The sequence below is a fragment of the Mesoplodon mirus genome (genome assembly GCF_964341445.2).
Source record: "Mesoplodon mirus genome assembly, chromosome: 10".
Classification (NCBI taxonomy): Eukaryota; Metazoa; Chordata; class Mammalia; order Artiodactyla; family Ziphiidae; genus Mesoplodon; species Mesoplodon mirus.
Window position 1 is genome coordinate 50,065,465 of NC_138986.1, and position 18,682 is coordinate 50,084,146.

Below are 18,682 nucleotides of genomic sequence, written 5' to 3' on the forward strand. Positions count from 1 at the left end.
CATAGCACAGGGAGGTCAGATCGGTGCTTTGTGACCACGTAGAGGGGTGGGATAGGGAGGGTGGGAGGGAGGGAGATGCAAGAGGAAAGAGATCTGGGAACATATGTATAACTGATTCACTTTGTTATAAAGCAGAAACTAACACACCATTGTAAAGCAATTATACTCCAATAAAGATGTAAAAAAAAAAAAAGATGTGCGGTACATATATACAATGAAATATTACTCAGCCATTAAAAAGAATGAAATAATGCCATTTGCAGCAACATGGATGGACCTAGAGATTGTCATACTTAGTGAAGTAAGACAGAGAAAAACAAATATGATATCAGTCATATGTGAAATCTAATTTTAAAAAGTGATACAAATGAAAGTGAATGATTGAGATAATGTTATCAAGAATAGAGAGACAAAAGTCAGTAGTAAGAGTTGATTTACAGAGGATATTAATTAATATAATATGATGTTGAATTGAGTGTTTATAAGATATCTAAGTGAAGTTTATCTCAAGAAGATCTGATTTTTATAAACTTTGATGTTTGTTTACTTTTGTCAATAAAAATGGTTCAAGGAAAAAAAAAAGTTCCTCATCTTTGAAAAAGTTCACTAAAAAGTATCATTACTTGATGCTTAGTTTATTTTAAATATTGCCTGTAAACTTTATTCTTTAATCACTTACTCATATCTTTTCTCCTCTGATAACATTTTTTGATATTCCATTTCCCAAACTCAGTCCCCCCAATTCAAAATAAACAACTCTACTATGTCTTTTATACCAAAGTTGTCTTTGGGGTTTCCTAAACAGCTGCCAGACAGCCACAAAGGTGTACTCATTTATCCTATAAAAGGAGTGTTAAAAATGATATGTTTGATATACTCCAGATTATTTATTAGCTCAAAACTACTGTAAAAGTCATCCTGCTTATCAAGTCCTCAATATGAAAAGAACTTGCAAATCAGTAAGAGGAGTTTAACTTAATTGCCTTTAAGTAAAATGCATTAATATAAAATAAAGATACTTTAGTAATTGTGTAACTTTCAGGTTGGACAGAAATATAGTCATGTCCATCTACAAAAATTGGCACAAAACCTTTTTTTTTTTTTTTTTTTTTTTTTGCGGTACCCGGCCCTCTAACTGTTGTGGTCTCTCCCATTGCAGAGCACAGGCTCCGGATGCGCAGGCTCAGTGGTCATGGCTCATGGGCCCAGCCGCTCCGCGGCATGTGGGATCTTCCCGGACCGGGGCACGAACCCGAGTCCCCTGCATCGGCAGGCGGACTCTCAACCACTGCACCACCAGGGAAGCCCCAAAACCTATTTTTAAAAATTAATTTTTTAAAAGAAATATTTTGTTTCCAGTTGACAATCCCAAGATGTTTTACGGGATAAATTAAAAGAACATGGAGGCTACTTAATGCTTACTCTGTCCATGATATAGTTTTTCTCTCAAGGTAATTATTAACTAAATCCTCATAAAGTGATTATGTGTTATTTCAGAAAAAAGGGATTTCACTCTTCACTATTCTATCATTGTTGGCTATTATAAATTAACATGAGCCACTGAGTCTTGTCATCCATAGATAGTTTCTGCTTTTTCCTTACATTTGCCTAGTCTTAAGTGCCTATTATGAGCTACACAGACCAGAAATTAAGTCTTCTGGCAGAAACATGAAAATAGTGAAAGCCTCAGTGAAGACTTTTATCATACTCATAACTGTTGACTCTACAGGAAGTAGACTCATGGAAGCAGACTTTTCAGTATAAGCTGATGTCAGCATGAAAACAAATACCTATCAGACTACCAAAGATAGAGTCAGGATTTCTAGGATTCTTTAAATCCAGAAGTAGATAACTTTGTGAAATAGACTACTTCACCCAAAATCAGAAAAACAAGAATTATTTACCCAGGAGTAAATTAGTTAATTGTGACTAATGTTCTATATCTAATGGACATATAAGAAAAATTCCTTTCTTCTTTATTTCAAACTCTCTATTGGCCACACTTGTATAAACTGGAATGAAACACTCTTTAAATGGCAGCATGTTCCAACAGAGCCTTTGGAATTCAGAAAAAAAATTCTATGAAAATTCTCAATACAGCTTATAAGTAATACATTATTAGAGAAACATAAAAATTATGATTCTGGAGAAAATGACATAAAAAACGACTCCAAAATAGTAAAATTGGTTAAAATTACACAAAATACCTTTACTTAGTTCCTTACTTTTCATGGCCATGACGCTATTTTACATAGGTTCCATAAAAATATTCTCCTTTCTGCAAGGCAGTTACTTAAAAATTGCTTTTGTAACCATGGCCATGTCTCAAATCTCATTATTAAACAAGGTCCAAGCAACTTGCCTGAGGTGGACTGGATGGTTCTTGGTTCCTGGTCTTGGTATATGAGCTGATAAGAGCAATATTTTACATATAAAAGTAATGACAACCATATGAACTTTACAAAGCCTTCAGACAAAGTTAACTCCTAAATTTTAGTATCATGTGACTCTAGTTTTATTAACCAAATTATAAGGTTTTTGTATATGTGTGACCTTTCATCAATTTACATAATAAAAACATCAAAGTAATGATATTGAATCAGAAAAACACTAAACAAATTTATGTTGTCAAAGCCATGCCTTAGGAGGAAATTTGAAGGCAAAATTGACACCTTAACCAGAGTAAGCAATGCACATCACATTCCAAAATCAGAAAATGAAATAAAACAACACTGTGTAGTAAAGGATTAACATAGTCTGTCTAGGCTGTGTAAACCTTTCACATTCCAAAGAAACATTTCACACTTGCTCAATTCCTGGGAGATAACCTCTAAGCCCTTGGAAAATTCTGCCTGATAAAAACTTTTTTAGTTTACCTGGGAGTCTTATGCCCTGCCAGATAATCTATGCTAACAATGTGATTTACGGTGGGGGCTTCCAGCCATTTAGTATCAGCTTAAACTCTACAGGGGATGGAGACTGAAGGTCAGTCACATGTGCAGTCAGCCATGCTATGTGACCAGCCCACAATTAAAAAACCTGGACACCAAAGCTCAGAGGAGCTTCCTTGGTTGGCCATACTCCAAGCATATCACACACTGTTGCTAGAATTAAGTGCTGTCTGAATGACTTCACTGGAAGAGGACAAGTAGTAGCTCATGCCTGGTGTTTCCTGGACTTTGCCTCATATCCATTTTTGAGTTGCCGATTTAAATCTGTGTCTTTTTGCTGTAATAAGCCATAACCGTGAGTATAATAGCTTTTCTGAGTTCTGTGTATTCTTTAGTGAGTCACTGAACCCAACGGTGACCTTGGGGACCCCTGAAAACACACTTTGCAACCCTGAGATAAAGTAATATCATCAAAAACAGTCAATCGGCCTGGTTCTTGTTTCCCTAGTAAATGAAACCTTGAGTCTTTCCTGTAAGTTATTCTCTGATAAAAACAACAGTATCCCTGATTTTGGCAATGCTGATGTCTGAAGATATGTGATGACTTTTTTGGATATGACAATTATGTGAGAAAACTGCTGTTTTCCACCTTGAAGAGAGTAACTGTAAACTTGGTGACCTTGGTATTTTTGTAAGTTATTTTTTTCTTTTAAATACTTGTCATATCTTTAATTTGTGAAAGCTATCCTTCTATAGCTTGGACTCCTTTACAAATCTTGTTTGCATATAAACTCCTTTTCTTTTCTGAATGCTTTAGTCTCTGAGTGGTTTATGTTTTATTTCAGCCAGTGGTAGTTTGTATCAATAGTACTTTAGTAGACTGATTAAGAGAACCAAACTTCACTTTCTGCGGAATATCCGTAGAAATGCTCAGAAGTGGCTCTGAGAATTAGAAATCACAGGAAAACATTCTACCAAAATACCAAAGGCACAGCCCTCACTCTACTTGAGAGCTATACTGTAAAAGAACAAAGCGAAAAGGACCCTCTCTGAAAATTTAGCTTAGGTGCCCAATATTTAAGTCACACCACAAGACAGAAGCATAGTATGTAATACTGACATAAATTCTTCCAAGTTTATCAAACCGAAGAGTTATATACATAAAATCATAGAATAAGTTTTTAAAAGACCAGTTCCTTTTGAGATTAAAGTAAAACATAGAACTTCTTAACCTAGAAATAATTTCTTTTAATTCTGGTACTGAATTTCCCAGCTTTAAATTTGTGGCTTAGCTTATTTTGGGGAAAATGAAGGTAATTTTTTAATCTTGTGCTCCAACATTCAATATTTAAGATATTAATAGTGCTAGTCTTTCACATGTATTACATATTTGGGGTTTAGCTATCTCTGAAAAAATATTTTTAAAGTATTAAAGGTACTTTTTCTTTTGCTAGAAATTATAAATTATAAAATCAAAAATGTTCCATGGAATTCTCAAGAGTGTTTTAAAATTTAATTTTAAATGGATTTCCTGTGTACTAATAGGGTTTATGTTTTGAATAACACATTTGTGAAGTTAAAAGAAACTACAGTGATGAAAAGTGAAATACTTTCCAATTCAGCAAGAAGATTCTGGACAAGTGCCCTGTAAACAGCAATCTTATACTTCAGGCAAGAAATGATTCACATTCTGTACTAGTTCAGTAATAGATTTTTCTGAGAAATACCCTACAAGTCAATGTACACTTAACTTTTTTTTTTTTGCAGTACATGGACCTCTCACTGTTGTGGCCTCTCCCGTTGCAGAGCACAGGCTCCGGATGCGCAGGCTCAGCGGCCATGGCTCACGGGCCCAACCGCTCTGCGGCATGTGGGATCTTCCTGGACCGGGGCACGAACCCGTGTCCCCTGCATCGGCAGGCGGACTCTCAACCACTGCACCACCAGGGAAGCCCTGTACACTTAACTTTAAGGAAACTAACCAAAGAATATCTTCCAAGGTTTTTCAGAACTTATCCTAAAATTTACTTAATCAGATTAAACAAAATTAGGTCAAAAGTATATTATCTTAACTACAACTAGAAGGTCTGGCTCACATTACAATCCTCTTTTCATAAAGACTAAAATCTATTTAATGACTTAAGCACCTTTAATAATTTGTAGTGGTGAATAAACTTTCATAAGTGACTAGAATCCTATTATAATGAACATCACTCTAATGTTCACTTCCTTATGGCACTTCTTCCTATGTTCTGACCATAGCCCAGAGCTGATACGGCCATGAAGAAATATGTTGAAAAGGATATCAAAAGTCACAGAAATACAGCCTCTCAGTTGGCAGTTATTTCATTTAATGAAGGTGTTTTTCAGGTAAGATATTTATATACTCCCATTCACTCATTTAAAAATATTTTATCTGCTCAGTAAAATGACAGTTTTTAAAGAGTGTCATATGGGTGGTACATCAGGTTTTAAATTTTTTTTAGTGTTGTTTACTGTTGATGCTCAGACAAATAGCGTTTGTTAAGAGATAAATTTTTGCTCATTTCAGATTCAAGACATACACACAGTTTCTCTCCCACAAATCTCATTTCTTTATGCATTTTAAAATTGTCTCAAGCACCATACAGAAAAAATTTCTTTCCTATCCATAAGACCCAAGCTTGGTTAGATTCCACACAGAGGCACTGTCTAGACAGAAACAATGGGTGAGGAATAACAGGGCCATTTGTTAAGGAATTCATGTTGAATATATTTATTTGTATCCACATTAGAAAAACAACACTCCTCTAATGTAGGTTGGCTAGTGTTTTGAAAAGAGTATTCTATAGACCAGCAAATGTAAATACCATTATATTTAAAATGGGACTTCTATCTGTAGAACATACAAAACAAATTTGAAATGGTATTTCTGGGCTAAACAGTAGTCTGCCACAAGCCATAGCAGGGGATTTGGGAGTATTCCTGTTTTATTTTATTTATTTTATTTTATATTTATATATTTGTTTGTTTATTTAGGCTGTGCCGGGTCTTAGTTGCCACATGCGGGATCTTCCTTGTGGCATGTTTAGTTGCGGCATGTGGGCTCTTAGTTGCAGCATGCATGTGGGATCTAGTTCCCGGACCAGGGATTGAACTGGGCCCCCTGCATTGGGAGCACAGAGTCTTACCCACTGGACCACCAGGGAAGTCCTCAGGAGTATTCCTATTTTAAACTGGCTATCTCACTTTCCTCTACAATATCTTTCAAATTCATTCCCTTTGAACATTTATTAAGAGCTGGCTTTTTCTTTTCCAAATAACATTTAGAACTACATTTTAAATTATAATTCAGCACTCACAAAGTTTCATAAAACACCACTACCTTCTCTATGTGTGATGCACTCTGATAGTTTCAATGCTATTCTATATTATTTTCAAAATGTTGGTAGTGACCCACTAAACTGATTTCACAATCCATTAATAGGATATGAGCTATAATTTGAAAAATATTGACCTGGCCTAAGTGATAAGGAAGATGAAGTATGAGGAAACTGAATGGCTTAAATTCATAAGGAAAGTGACTGGCAATCATGTGCATAATTCTGTGCAAGTCAATAATTGGCCTCTGGAATATAACTTGTCTCCATAATATTTTTCTGTTGCAGTCTAAATCATTATTGCTTGACTTTTGCCCCCCTCATTCTCCACTCCCTTCCCATTTACTTCCGTGTTTCATACCCATTCTTTCTACTCATGTCTTTGAACTTGATGCTCGTTATGTGGCAGTACTTGTTTGAGATTACTAGGTGAACTGGTATCTTCAATCAATAAGCCTATAGAAAATTAAGAATCTGAGACCAATTCTGCCATATATATAAAGATAGCGAATGAAGAAATACAAACAGGCCAACTTTATCTATCAATGGTTGAAAACAAAGATTTGGTAGACAAATATTTTTAGAGCATCTATTCTGTGCTGGTCATTATACCTCTGTGTCACCTATTGTTTTTTTCCTTGTATGTTTATGTGTAAGTCTTATCTTCCTTATCAGACTATAAGCAACTTGAAGACAGAATCCATGTATAATGTGTCTTTGAATCTCCCGTAGCAACTAGCACAGTATCTTGAGATCAACAAATACTTGATTATTAAAGATCAATAAATACTTGCTGAATGAACAAGTCAAACACACCAATATACAAGTAAAGAACTACCTTGGTTCTCAAACCTCTTCCTCTTAGCATCATAATATCAAAGACAGCATCATTCTGAGTGCCTGTTGTCTGTGCCCACAAAGAAACAAATAATAAAATACTGAAGTATTCTTAACTAGTGGTTATGTAAAATATGGTCACATATCCTTAAAAGATGAAACAGCAGAATAGCTGAACCGGTGCCTGAAACAGCAGTACCTGACCCAATATGCTCACTCCGGATGAGACCACATTATAAGGTTAATGTATTTTCATGAAATGTAATTATTAAATATTTATTGAGAGGTTACTTACACGGGGCAGGTATTATGCTAGGTGCTGGGCTACAGCGGTGAGCAAGAAAGAATCTTGCCCTCAGGGAGCTTTCAGTCTATGGGAAGACAAACAAACAAATGATAACAAGAAAATGTGCAAAGTGCAAAGATAGGAAAAATACCCAGAAAAGGCAGCTAAGCCAGAATTCAGAGCAGGTAGGGGTGTGAAGAGGAGGCTTAAAGAGAGCTTCTTCTTAGAGGCAGCAGTTAGTTGAGACCTGGAGAATGAGGGGAAGTTAGACAAGCAAAATCTGTGCAGAAAGTATGGTGGATAACTTCATCTTTATTTTAAAAGATTATTCTAGAAAGCTGATTATACCATTCACAGAACTTTTTATCTTCCTTTGACAGAAAATTCATAATGCCCAACATTCCACCTCCAACCTGGATCCAGTCTCCCAACATTACAGACTGTTGAACTGGTCATTTACAAGTCTTATATTGTCAAAAAAACCCACCTCAGGGCATAAAGTAACAAGAGATCAATTTGCTTCTCTAATATTTTCTGTTAAAACTGTTAAACACATCGGATACAATGGACCATATACAATAAAAATACATTTCTTCAGCGGGGGTGTACTGTTATAATTCTAATGATTGCCTATGGCATCTAGTAGGCTCTTGCACCAAATGAGAATGCAATGACACTGTACCCATAAGGAGAACACTCCCAAAAAACCCACCAGGAAAAAAATCCACCTGATTCTTTAAGTAAACCATTTACAGCTATACTCAAAACAAACTCTGGCCTAGACAATATTTTAAAACTTTAAATTTACAATTTTGTTATGTCTAATTCTCCTTATGTAACAAAATACAAAAAAAAAAGGAATTAAAGGAGGAAAGTTACATGAAAATAAGTATATAGGTTATGAAGAAAAAAGCTGAGGCATTGGGAAGGTCTATTTAATTACCAAGAAGTGAATTTATTTTCACATCAGTGACAAGTCAATTATTTTTATTTATCCTAATTTTACTTTAATTAAAAAGTGCCATGGCACCCATAAAGAATTTTTTTAATCTCACAGATGCTCTTATGCCTTAGATAGGTTTGTCTAGTTGTACATCTGGGAGTCGGCTTATACTTATCTAGACTTCACATACAATTAAATGTTCTCCGTAGGTACAGCTTTAGTTACAGCTGAATAGAGTTCCAGGAAACCCCATTAGAAGTTTCACTATTTACTCTACACCAACAATGGCAGCTGGTGCATTTTTGGCCACAGTGAGCACTCCTTCCATTGTGCATGACCAACCCACCTTTTCCCCCAAGTTTGATGTCTCACAAGTCAAATTTTAATTTAACTTTTGATGTTTTATCATGGGTTAAGAATACTACTTTATAGTTAAAATTTTATTTTTAAAGTAAGAAGGCTATACAAAAAACTCAGAAATAATTTTCAAGCACACCATCCTAACGAGTTAGCCCACTGTATTAAGTATCTCCTTCTTTAATCTTATACTGCTAAAAACTGAGCATTTCCCTCCAACCCTCCTACCTTTAGCTACAACCTGATAAAAATGGCTATGTTGCCAATGACCCACACAGGTACAGTTAATTCAAGATTCCAGCTCCTATTTCCAGGATTAGAATAGTCACAATACCTCCTGCTTCAGACACTCAAACTTTATAGTTTCACAGTTTCGTCAAAGTTGAGACCTGTCTTGGCTAAAAAGTTCCAATTTCATTTTTTTCAATTTCTGATTAAATAAAAAACAAACCTGTTTCTGTTTAAAACAGGTTTTGTTTAAATGAACAAAATCTATGATATCCTACCGAGTTTCTGCTAGGCAAAGCACAGCTGCGGCGTTGCTACAGCAACTCTTGTACACTGACCATAGACTGCCCCATCCAGGAAGGAAATCATTTGCTCCACCCCTGAGGAGTCAAAGGCAAGCAGCAGTCTGTGAGCAGAGATACATTTTGAGTTCAGTAATTGTGATCGAGCAACGAGAGACCATTCCTTATTGTCTTTCCTAATAAATGTCACCCCAACAACACAAACTCCAAACCAAGTTGCTGTGTGTGATTATGTATTTCTGCACCATAGTAGGACTATATTCTTTACCCACCCCCCACTAGAAACCTGAGCCAGGAAACAAGCCAAAGCAATTTCCTCCCAGGCACATAGAAAAAGAAAAAAAAAAAACTAAATTAGAATATTCTCACTTTTTTGAAGAGTACCTTTTGGCTCTTGCTTTCAGGCTTTAACCCATGCAAACTTAGGTTCTACGACAATTTTTTCTTTTTTTTGGCTACTCAGATCTAACATTTATTGAGTGTTTATTCAGTGCCAACACTTCTGCTGGGTGCTTTGACATGTTATTTCATTTAATCTCACAACAATCCTATGAGGTAGGTAGTAATATAATCCCACCTTTACAAGTAAGAAATGGAGGCTCCAAAAAGTTATTTGATCGTCCAAACTACTAAGTGGCAGAATCACAACATGGACCCAAGTCTCCTAATTCTGAAGTCTATGTTTTTTCTACTACACTACACTGATTTTGCAAGAAATATCTCAATTCTTAATTGAAATATTCAAGTGTTCCTTAAATGAATTTAATTTCTTATGGTAATTTGTTTTAGTAATACATTTCCACAAGTAATGACTTCACTACTGATAAATCTATTCGGCCATTGTCCTAAGTGCATAGAAAACAAAGGCATAGAAAGATAGGGCTGCATTAATAGTCCTGGTGAGTTTTTTGCTAAGTATAAACTACAGCACACACATTCTTTTTTGTTTGTTTTTTTTAAGCATAATTGAATTTTATTTTCTTTTTATATAGAAAAAGAAAAAACTGAAATTTACACATTATTACTGAACACCAGCACATTTTATTATTGATGATTTGAGATAAGTTTGCTTTGTAAATTAAGACTGAACGTTAACACATTGAGAATGAGCACTGTAAGCAGATATAGAGGGTGTGTGTGTGTGTGTGTATGTGTGTACTGTAAATATATATACAATATATAAATATATATTTATATATTATATATATATATATACACATAATCTTGTAAGAAAGGAAACAAAGAAGTTAGCTCCCATATTAAATATCAAATATCAGGCTTAAACTGGTCTAGTACATAGTTTTCTAGGATTTATGATTATGATTCATTAAAGTTATATGACTTACTAATGTAAAGACCTCAAGCTGTTAGACATATTCTCAAGAAGGAAAAATCAAACGAAAAACAAACAAAAATAACCTACAACAACAAAAAAACAGTGAACTTAGTACAGAGCCCTGTACAAAATAAAATGTTTGGCAAATGTTTGTTAAATGCAAAGATCTTCAAGAGTTACTGTGATGCTGGTAGCCAGCCAGTGTCCCAGGTATTTACCCTCTCTAATTAGCTACAACAAAGCCTGCTCTTTTCTGTCTCCTGAGGTCAGCCCTTTGGTGAGAAGGGAAGAAAGGTGCACAATACAAAACAGCTTAAGTGGAATACTGACAAGAGGGAAAAAGAAGCCAAATATACGAAACTAAGAATCTAATTTATCTTATGCTACCCAAGTCCCCTCCAAATCTGAAAAGGCAACTGTTCCCAGGCACTCAGAAATGGGAGGAAAGGATTATTGTTTGGGTGAGGTGATTGGCTGGAAAAAGCCCTGAAATATGTTTCAAAATATTCTGGACTACTGTATTCCTGATTCAGGTGGTATATTAAACAACAATGTGCATGTGTCTGCTCCTTGCCTTATTTGATGACATTAACAAAGCAGCCAGTCTAGCAGTAAAGCTGAAGTATCTCTGGAATAGGAAGGGAAGAAGGGGAAAGGGAAAAATCTTCAAACCTTTGAATTAATTTTACTATTTTTTTTTTTTTTGCGGTACGCGGGCCTCTCACTGTTGTGGCCTCTCCCGTTGCGGAGCACAGGCTCCAGATGCGCAGGCTCAGCGGCCCTGGCTCACGGGCCCAGCCGCTATGCGGCATGTGGGATCTTCCCGGACCGGGGCATGAACCCGTGTCCCCTGCATCGGCAGGTGGACTCTCAACCACTGCGCCACGAGGGAAGCCCTAATTTCACTATTTTTATAACTTGCATCAGGGCTGTTTGCTGTAGTCCTGATTGAAAAATGTATCAGTAATCATCAAGTCATTGTTTTAGTAAGTGTGTAAAGGTCATTTGTTGCTGTTATTCAGGATGTAGCAATAATGACTTTATCTTTAAAACAGTAGATGGTACTGTGAACAGATTGTCACAGGGAATTGCCAAGATATAGATCAGTTTGGGAGTTGGTGGCAGGAAATTAGAATGAGATACAAAGTGTCAACAGCAGCAAGTGTGCATATCTGCCATTTTTTATCAGTTTTTTTTTTAAAGCAGTAAAGAGGAGACCTGGATGAACAGATTTCTAGAAAAAAGAGAGGAAATTCCTGCAAAATGTATATAGAATAGTGGAATTGGATTCACAAAAGGAGACATCATCTAATGGAGTTAAGTTCAAGTCTTTCCAAACTTGAACACATGCAAAACCTTAATCCAACGTTAGATTTTTTAAAAATGTGTAATTTCAAATTAATTGTATAAAGCTGTCTTAGCAATTGTCATTTATGTTTTTATATATAAAATGACAAATATATTAAGCAAGCATTCAAAGTAGTTTATTCAATGTTCTAATATTATTCTTTAAACAGATGAAGGAAATCAGAAGTTAACACTTAGAAAATGTATGTCTCCCTATGTAAAGAATCAAGATTTCAGTAGAAAACAGTATCATAGAAGACAGCCACGATTCAGTTAGTATGAAGCCAAGATTGCTGAGAAGGTGAAGTTCATGAATCAAAATTAAGGGTAAAATCAGGAAATTGAATGACTAATACCAGAGAGAGGAAAGGGTCTTTGAAGGAACTAAGCAAATATGATCTTGGATAGATTATCTCGGCACATGGCCTTCAAAGGAAAGGACAATGGTTTGGAAAATAAGGATAAAAAGGAAGACCCGTGAAACAAGATGAAACTCTGAGATAATGATGGAAATAACCTGAAGAAATGTCAATTTTAACCTCTGTTCTACAACCACAGTTTCTAAAGATTTTATTTTAGATGATGGTGATTATTATTATTAAAACACAACTTATGCTAACTAGAACAACTTTACCACTGCTTTCTCATTCTCAAGTTCTCTATTTGATTCATTTCTGGTTAATTAGTTTCACCTTCTGTTGGAGTTTTAGTTTTTGTTTTTTTTAAACATTTATATTGGAGTATAATTGCCTTACAATGGTGTGTTACTTTCTGCTGTATAACAAAGTGAATCAGCTATATGCATACATATATCCCCATATCTCCTCCCTCTTGCATCTCCCTCCCACCCTCCTTATCCCACCCCTCTAGGTGGACACAAAGCACCGAGCACTCACATTCTTGAGGAGAAAAGGCAAAGCTGAAAAATAGGTAAGGTGATGAAACTGAGTTTAGACGAAGCAGTCTGTGGAACATCTCTGGGGCTGAAGGTACTGTAAAGGGAGAGGGAGTGAAAGTGGGTGAAGAACAAATGTACTATTTGAACCAAAGGGAGAGAAACTTTTATCTCAGCCATTAGTTGCTTTCAAGGACAATTCCAAATATAAATGTGCCGATTTTCAGTCATCTCCCCACTTCAGGTATGGAAAGGTCTTCTAACAGCACCTCTTCTCTCAATGAGACTGAATCACAGTTTTCCTCCTCCCCCAACAGAGGGTCCACAATTACCCTCTTTCTCCTACACACACTTTTTCGGATTTCCTAGGAGGGTATAAAGACTGTCTTTAAAAAAATTGCTTTTCCTAGCTCCCCAAGATGTTGATCTTCTTATTCTTTCACACCTATAGCTTGAACATCCCCCCAGCTGTAGATAAAGATGTACCTCCCAATCCGTTCCTTTGGAATCACCATCTCTTAAACTGCTACCCTATCTTCTGAGTTCCTCACTTCTGTTATGCCTTTTCTGTCAGTCTTCTAGTTCTACTTCAGTTGATGACTCCAGTTCTCTAGTTGCCCCAAAGGATTCTGATGAGAAACCAAATAAGTTCAGAAGAGTTGTACTAGTTTCCATAGGCTTCTGGAAAGATAGGTCAACAAATGTAAATTTATTATAAAGCATATATGTACAAAGAAATCTCTTATGGCACCACTAATCATAATATCAAAAATATAGTTATAAAGGAGTAAGATCAAAAAAACCAAAGCTAGATTTGTAAAAGAGAATGGGAATAGCAGAGGAAGGCTTCCGCAGCTGAGTTATTGTCATCTAAATATTAAGTAACTATGGGTTCCTATTTGTAATTGTCACATAAAAACTTGGGCTAAAGGCCTCTTCCCAAAGCTTTTCCCTTTCCAAAAAAGAAAAACATTTCCCAGTTCTAAAATAAGATAGGGAGGAAGCAACAGGAAAGTAAAAAGACCTTTCCATACTCTGTTAATTTTATATTGGTTCTTAAGGTTCCAAGCCTACTAAATGAAAAAGTGTTATGGCACTTGTATCTCAAATTTAACTCAATTTTAAATATCATCAGTCTAGTATAATTTTTTAAATTTAGCTTAAGGTATCTGCAAAGTGAACAATGTTTCTAACACATGATGAGATTAGGTACTTCAGTCAATAAGAAAAACAAGAAAGCAATCATTTATTATTTGGGGCCCTTAGGAGGTCATTAGGCACTAATTTTAAAATACTACAATTTGACACTTTATAGAGGCTAGAAACATAATTCAAAATTTCATAAAGGTATATTAAATTAAAACCACTTTAGATAGTTCAAGATCTCACTGACAAAGTTCATTTAAGGTGACAGTTTTGCTACTGTGTTACTCTTCCCACATGATATCATCTCTTCTCAATTTCATTTGAAGATTATGGACTCCTATTGGACGGAAGTTGCTGTTCTTTTGAGGAGAGTTAGTTAGGAAACATTTCCTGGGGCTATTTTTTATGTTCTTTGATCCGTTACAGTTGCTATCTTCTTTCTGAATAGCTGAAGCTTCACTCATCTTCAAATTCTGAACTTTTTGCTGCAGTTTGCGGACCTGGAGAGAAAAAAAATCTAACATTTTAGCCAAATATATACTTAAAATATACCTTACTGTAGATGGATTAGATTGATGGTTTAAAGATTACGTGAAATTAAAAAGTTCGTTAAGTCTTTTTTTTTTTTTTTTTTTTTTGCGGTACGCGGGCCTCTCACTGTTGTGGCCTCACCCGTTGCGGAGCACAGGCTCTGGACGCACAGGCTCAGCGGCCATGGCTCACGGGCCCAGCCGCTCCGCGGCATGTGGGATCTTCCCGGACCAGGGCACTAACCCGTGTCCCCTGCATCGGCAGGCGGACTCTCAACCACTGAGCCACCAGGGAAGCCCAGTAAGTCTTTATTTATTGAATACCTATTACATGCCTAACACTGTGCTAGTTAGACAGAAATATAATGAATAAAACAGTCTTTGCTTTCAAGGCGTTTACTGCTCTTATTAGTGAAATCAAAGCACATATGTGACAACTAGATAATAATTCAAGCCACAATAATTTTGACTAGGACAAAAAGTGTTTATCTGAGAAGGCTAAAAGTAGGACAAGATCAATGTGGGCTGGAGAAGCTGAGAGGAAGGAATGTTTATGTAAGATATGAAATGGGAAAAATCTGGAGAACAGGGAGGTGAGAGAAGGACCTTTCAGGTGACATTAACAACAAAGCGAAGATTTGGTGCTAGGAATGAACATCAAGTTTATAGAGTCTATATATATATATATATATTTTTAATTTAAAGTATTCATGAATTTAAAGTACTACTGAATGACAGTTTAAAAAAAAAAGGCAAAGGAATAACTTTATCTCATTGAGGAGTATCTAGTAATGACTGGGTAGACAGAATTAAACAAAACTTATAAACTAGTCAAAACCCATTTCTTCCAAGTCCAGTCCATTACTCAATATTTTAAAAAATTTTAAATATTTATTTATTTAATTAAATTAATTTATTTATTTTGGCCAGGCCACACAGCTTAGCTCCCCAATCATGGATCCAACCTGTGCCCCCTGCAGTGGAAGCACAGAATCCTAACCACTGGACCGCCAGGGAATTCCCTCCATTACTTAATCTATTTCACTTAAGCACAGCCTAATTTGTAGAGCTGGTCTAGACACTGGCTAAGTATCTGGTGTTCTATTTGTGTAAAAATGCTTGAAAATTTATACTGCTATAGTTATTATGGAATATAAATAATATTTTTCAAAATATTATTTATGTACACACTTCCTAAATTAAAAAAATATGACTCTTCTTCTATTCCTTTCAAGTTTCTCCTGTGTGATTCTAAGAAAGTATACAAGTTATATAATCTTCACCCTAACACAATCATACAAAAAATTTACTTACTATAGACTTAAAAGCCAGTAAAGTGAAAATGTTTGCTTCAAAATTTCATTTCCTTCTTTCTTTCTTTATTGGCCATAGAAGAGTAAAGGCAGTAAAATTCTGCATTCTTTATTACTTTCCTATAAAAGTGGGGAAGGCTTAATTGTGAGGTTAATATATCACCAACTTATATGAATGCTGATTATTCCATAGGCAGATAGCTACATGATATGACTTGAGGGTTCCTGGAAAGACTCCCTCTGCTTTCTGTTCCAGTAGCCTAATCGTACTAAGAATGGAGTCATTGTCTTGGGACAAAATATAACATTCCATGATTTTTTCATTAAAATATTAAAACTTTTATGCCATTCTTAGCTGTTAAGAATTTACACACAAGGATAGAGTCCCCCTCATCACCCCTCTAGAGCTAGCTGAGCACAGGTCTCCAGGGAATGGAACACAGCATAGCTTGTTCTGGGAAACTAGAAATAGCAGTTTTAGAGTTGGGGTACTGCTTCAGAAGCCAGGTTTATATATGCATTAGACACCTGTTGACATAAGGGGCTTCATTAAGGCATTAGGGAAGAGAGGGATAAGGGGAAAGAATGCTAAAAGGATAACTGGGAGAGCTGTAAAGCAAATCTAGCCTACCTCTTAATTTTCCCAAAGTTATTTTTAAACACATAACTAAACTTCCTTTTCCTTTCTTTTCTTTTTTTTGGTCACACCATGAGGCTTGCAGGATCTTAGTTCCCCAACCAGGGATTGAACCTGGGCCCCAGCAATGAAAGGGCCGAGCCCTAACCACTGGACCACCAGGGAATTTCCCATAACTAAACTTCCTTGTTTCCTTTTCTTTGTATTATCTTGGAGAGTTACGTAGGAGGCCATGTTATTTCAATGGACAGATGACTCTATAATAAGCCTAAGGGATTCCTATCTATCATCTTTTGTCTAAGCCATACATACAGGCCTCAAATTTGGAAGGGCATACAGAGATATAACACTGAATCCAGATACATTATCTTTTCATTAAAATCTTTTACTAAAGCCTTCTTACACTGTCTTGATGCTTCATTAGTTTAGAAATTTGTTCTCCTTTAATTTCCATTTTCTTGACTAAATGTTCTAGTGCACATTCTATGTTTTCACAGACTGATTGGCTTTCAGTTTCTTTCATTTGATTCAGCAGGTCTTGGTACTCCCTATGAAAGAAAAGCAAATATCAAGTGCTATTACAGTTTATAGTATGTGTCTTTGTCACAATTAGACAATATTCTGTCAATCATAAATTTTAATCAGAGTTAAGTATTAACCTTCAAAGACAGTCTCTTTCTGTAGGGTTATCAAATTAAATCTATGGTAATTATAAACAGGCTCTTATGATTTGAGATTAGATATATTTAGAAATATCTTAGACTTAGGATCTTAAAGAATCTTAAAAAAAAGGTCTGAATTCTTGATGTTTACAGTTAAAAGTAGTAAAATATTCTGATGTCCTTAGCTAGAGGCATTAAGGGACTCTTTTTCATTCCAAGTTTGGAATTCTTAATGTAGAATCTGTGGAAGAATTCCAGCTATAGAAGTATTTGCCTGAGAAATCCCTAGATTTGGTGATAGCCTACTCAAAGAAACACTGCCAATAGAACTAGTTATATCTTCTACAGAGGTCTTAGTTCAACTAGCTGGCCACCCAAATCACATATTTTCTGGAATTTTTGTTGAATATATATTTAAACTTGAAGCTTAAAATATATATCCCATACAGAATCTTGTTTACTATGGATGCTTCAAACTTGTAATGCAGACCAGCCAGAATCTAAAACAAGAAATTGCTTTCCTATTTGTCTAATGAAATCATTCATTTAACTAAAAAGATTATAAAAAACAAAAGGAGAATCTTTCTTATAAAAGCATTTGTGAGTTATAATTTAAGGTCACCAGACCCCATTTGTTAGAATGACAGAAATATTTGTCTATCAGTTCAGATCTTGGGAATACAGAAACACTTTAAATTGGAAAAAGTAGTAATGACACATAGATAATTAAAATGCAATTGAAATACAACAAATATAATGAAAAAATCAATGACAACAAATCTGCAGATCAAAATAAATCCAAATGGCTAAGTAAGACTTTTAAGAATTTATAAGTGGCATTGTTTGAAAGACTGAGAAGAAAAAAAGATACCTAAATATCTTGCTACTTCTTCTGATAAACACTTACATAGTCATTTGGTCCAGCTCATCTTGCATTGCCATCAAAAGTTCAGACAAATTGTTACAAATGGAAATGGACTTTTCTGAGTCAGAAGGTACATCTTCACATTGAGAAGTTGTTCTAGAAGGCTTGTAGAGACATCTAGGTTCAGAAACTTCAGCCAGTTTCTGAAGGATATGTGGCCTGTAATGTTGCATTGTCTGCAGGTTTTGGGTACGTGCATTCCTGGAATGGCCTGCACTGGCAGACTTCGGGGGGAAAAGAAATAGCTGAGAATGATTTTAAGTAACTGATGGCATTTAAATAGCACTTACAACAAAGCCTGAGTTTATCTGACCAAGTATCCTCATTTTTCCCCTCTCACCTTCTCGGCCACAATAGGCAGTGATCCAAACTTTGAATAAATTTGCGGAGGTGGTCCTCCCTTTAAACATTTAGTTTTCTAAATATTGATAAGGGAAAAAGTAAACAAAAAATATTTAAAAAGACATTTATCAAATGCAACATTATTAGCCATTAGGAAAATGCAAGTTACAATGAAACATCACTATACACCTATTAGAACAGCCAAAAAAAAAAAAAAAAAAAAAAGTGACACCACCAAACGCTGGCAAGGATGTGGAGAAACCAGATCACTCATATGCACAAAATAATGCAGCCACTTTGGAAGACAGTTTGGAAGTTTCTTATAAAACTAAACATGTAGTTATCA

General features: G+C 35.5%; 1 protein-coding gene across 5 annotated transcripts in view; it reads right to left on the reverse strand.

Moving 5' to 3' along the window:
• The window catches only part of CEP57L1 (centrosomal protein 57 like 1), a 78,738-nt gene that overhangs the window by 9,545 nt on the left and 50,511 nt on the right, over window positions 1–18,682 (reverse strand). Inside the window, exons 8-13 of one of the 5 annotated variants that reach the window (XR_014295191.1) lie at window positions 18,335–18,412; window positions 17,977–18,218; window positions 16,811–16,955; window positions 12,783–14,427; window positions 9,180–9,307; window positions 7,383–7,458 (exon numbers count right to left, since the gene is read on the reverse strand). Coding sequence is in view for 1 of the 5 variants with exons in the window: in XM_082634263.1 (XP_082490389.1) it covers window positions 14,209–14,427; window positions 16,811–16,955; window positions 17,977–18,218; window positions 18,335–18,412 (684 nt within the window). In the remaining 4 variants the exon portion in view is untranslated. Of the gene's footprint in view, window positions 1–7,382; window positions 7,459–9,179; window positions 9,308–12,635; window positions 14,428–15,771; window positions 16,956–17,976; window positions 18,219–18,334; window positions 18,413–18,682 lie in introns of those variants that run through there. The other 4 variants (XR_014295192.1, XR_014295190.1, XM_082634263.1 and 1 more) reach the window with 4 other exon arrangements.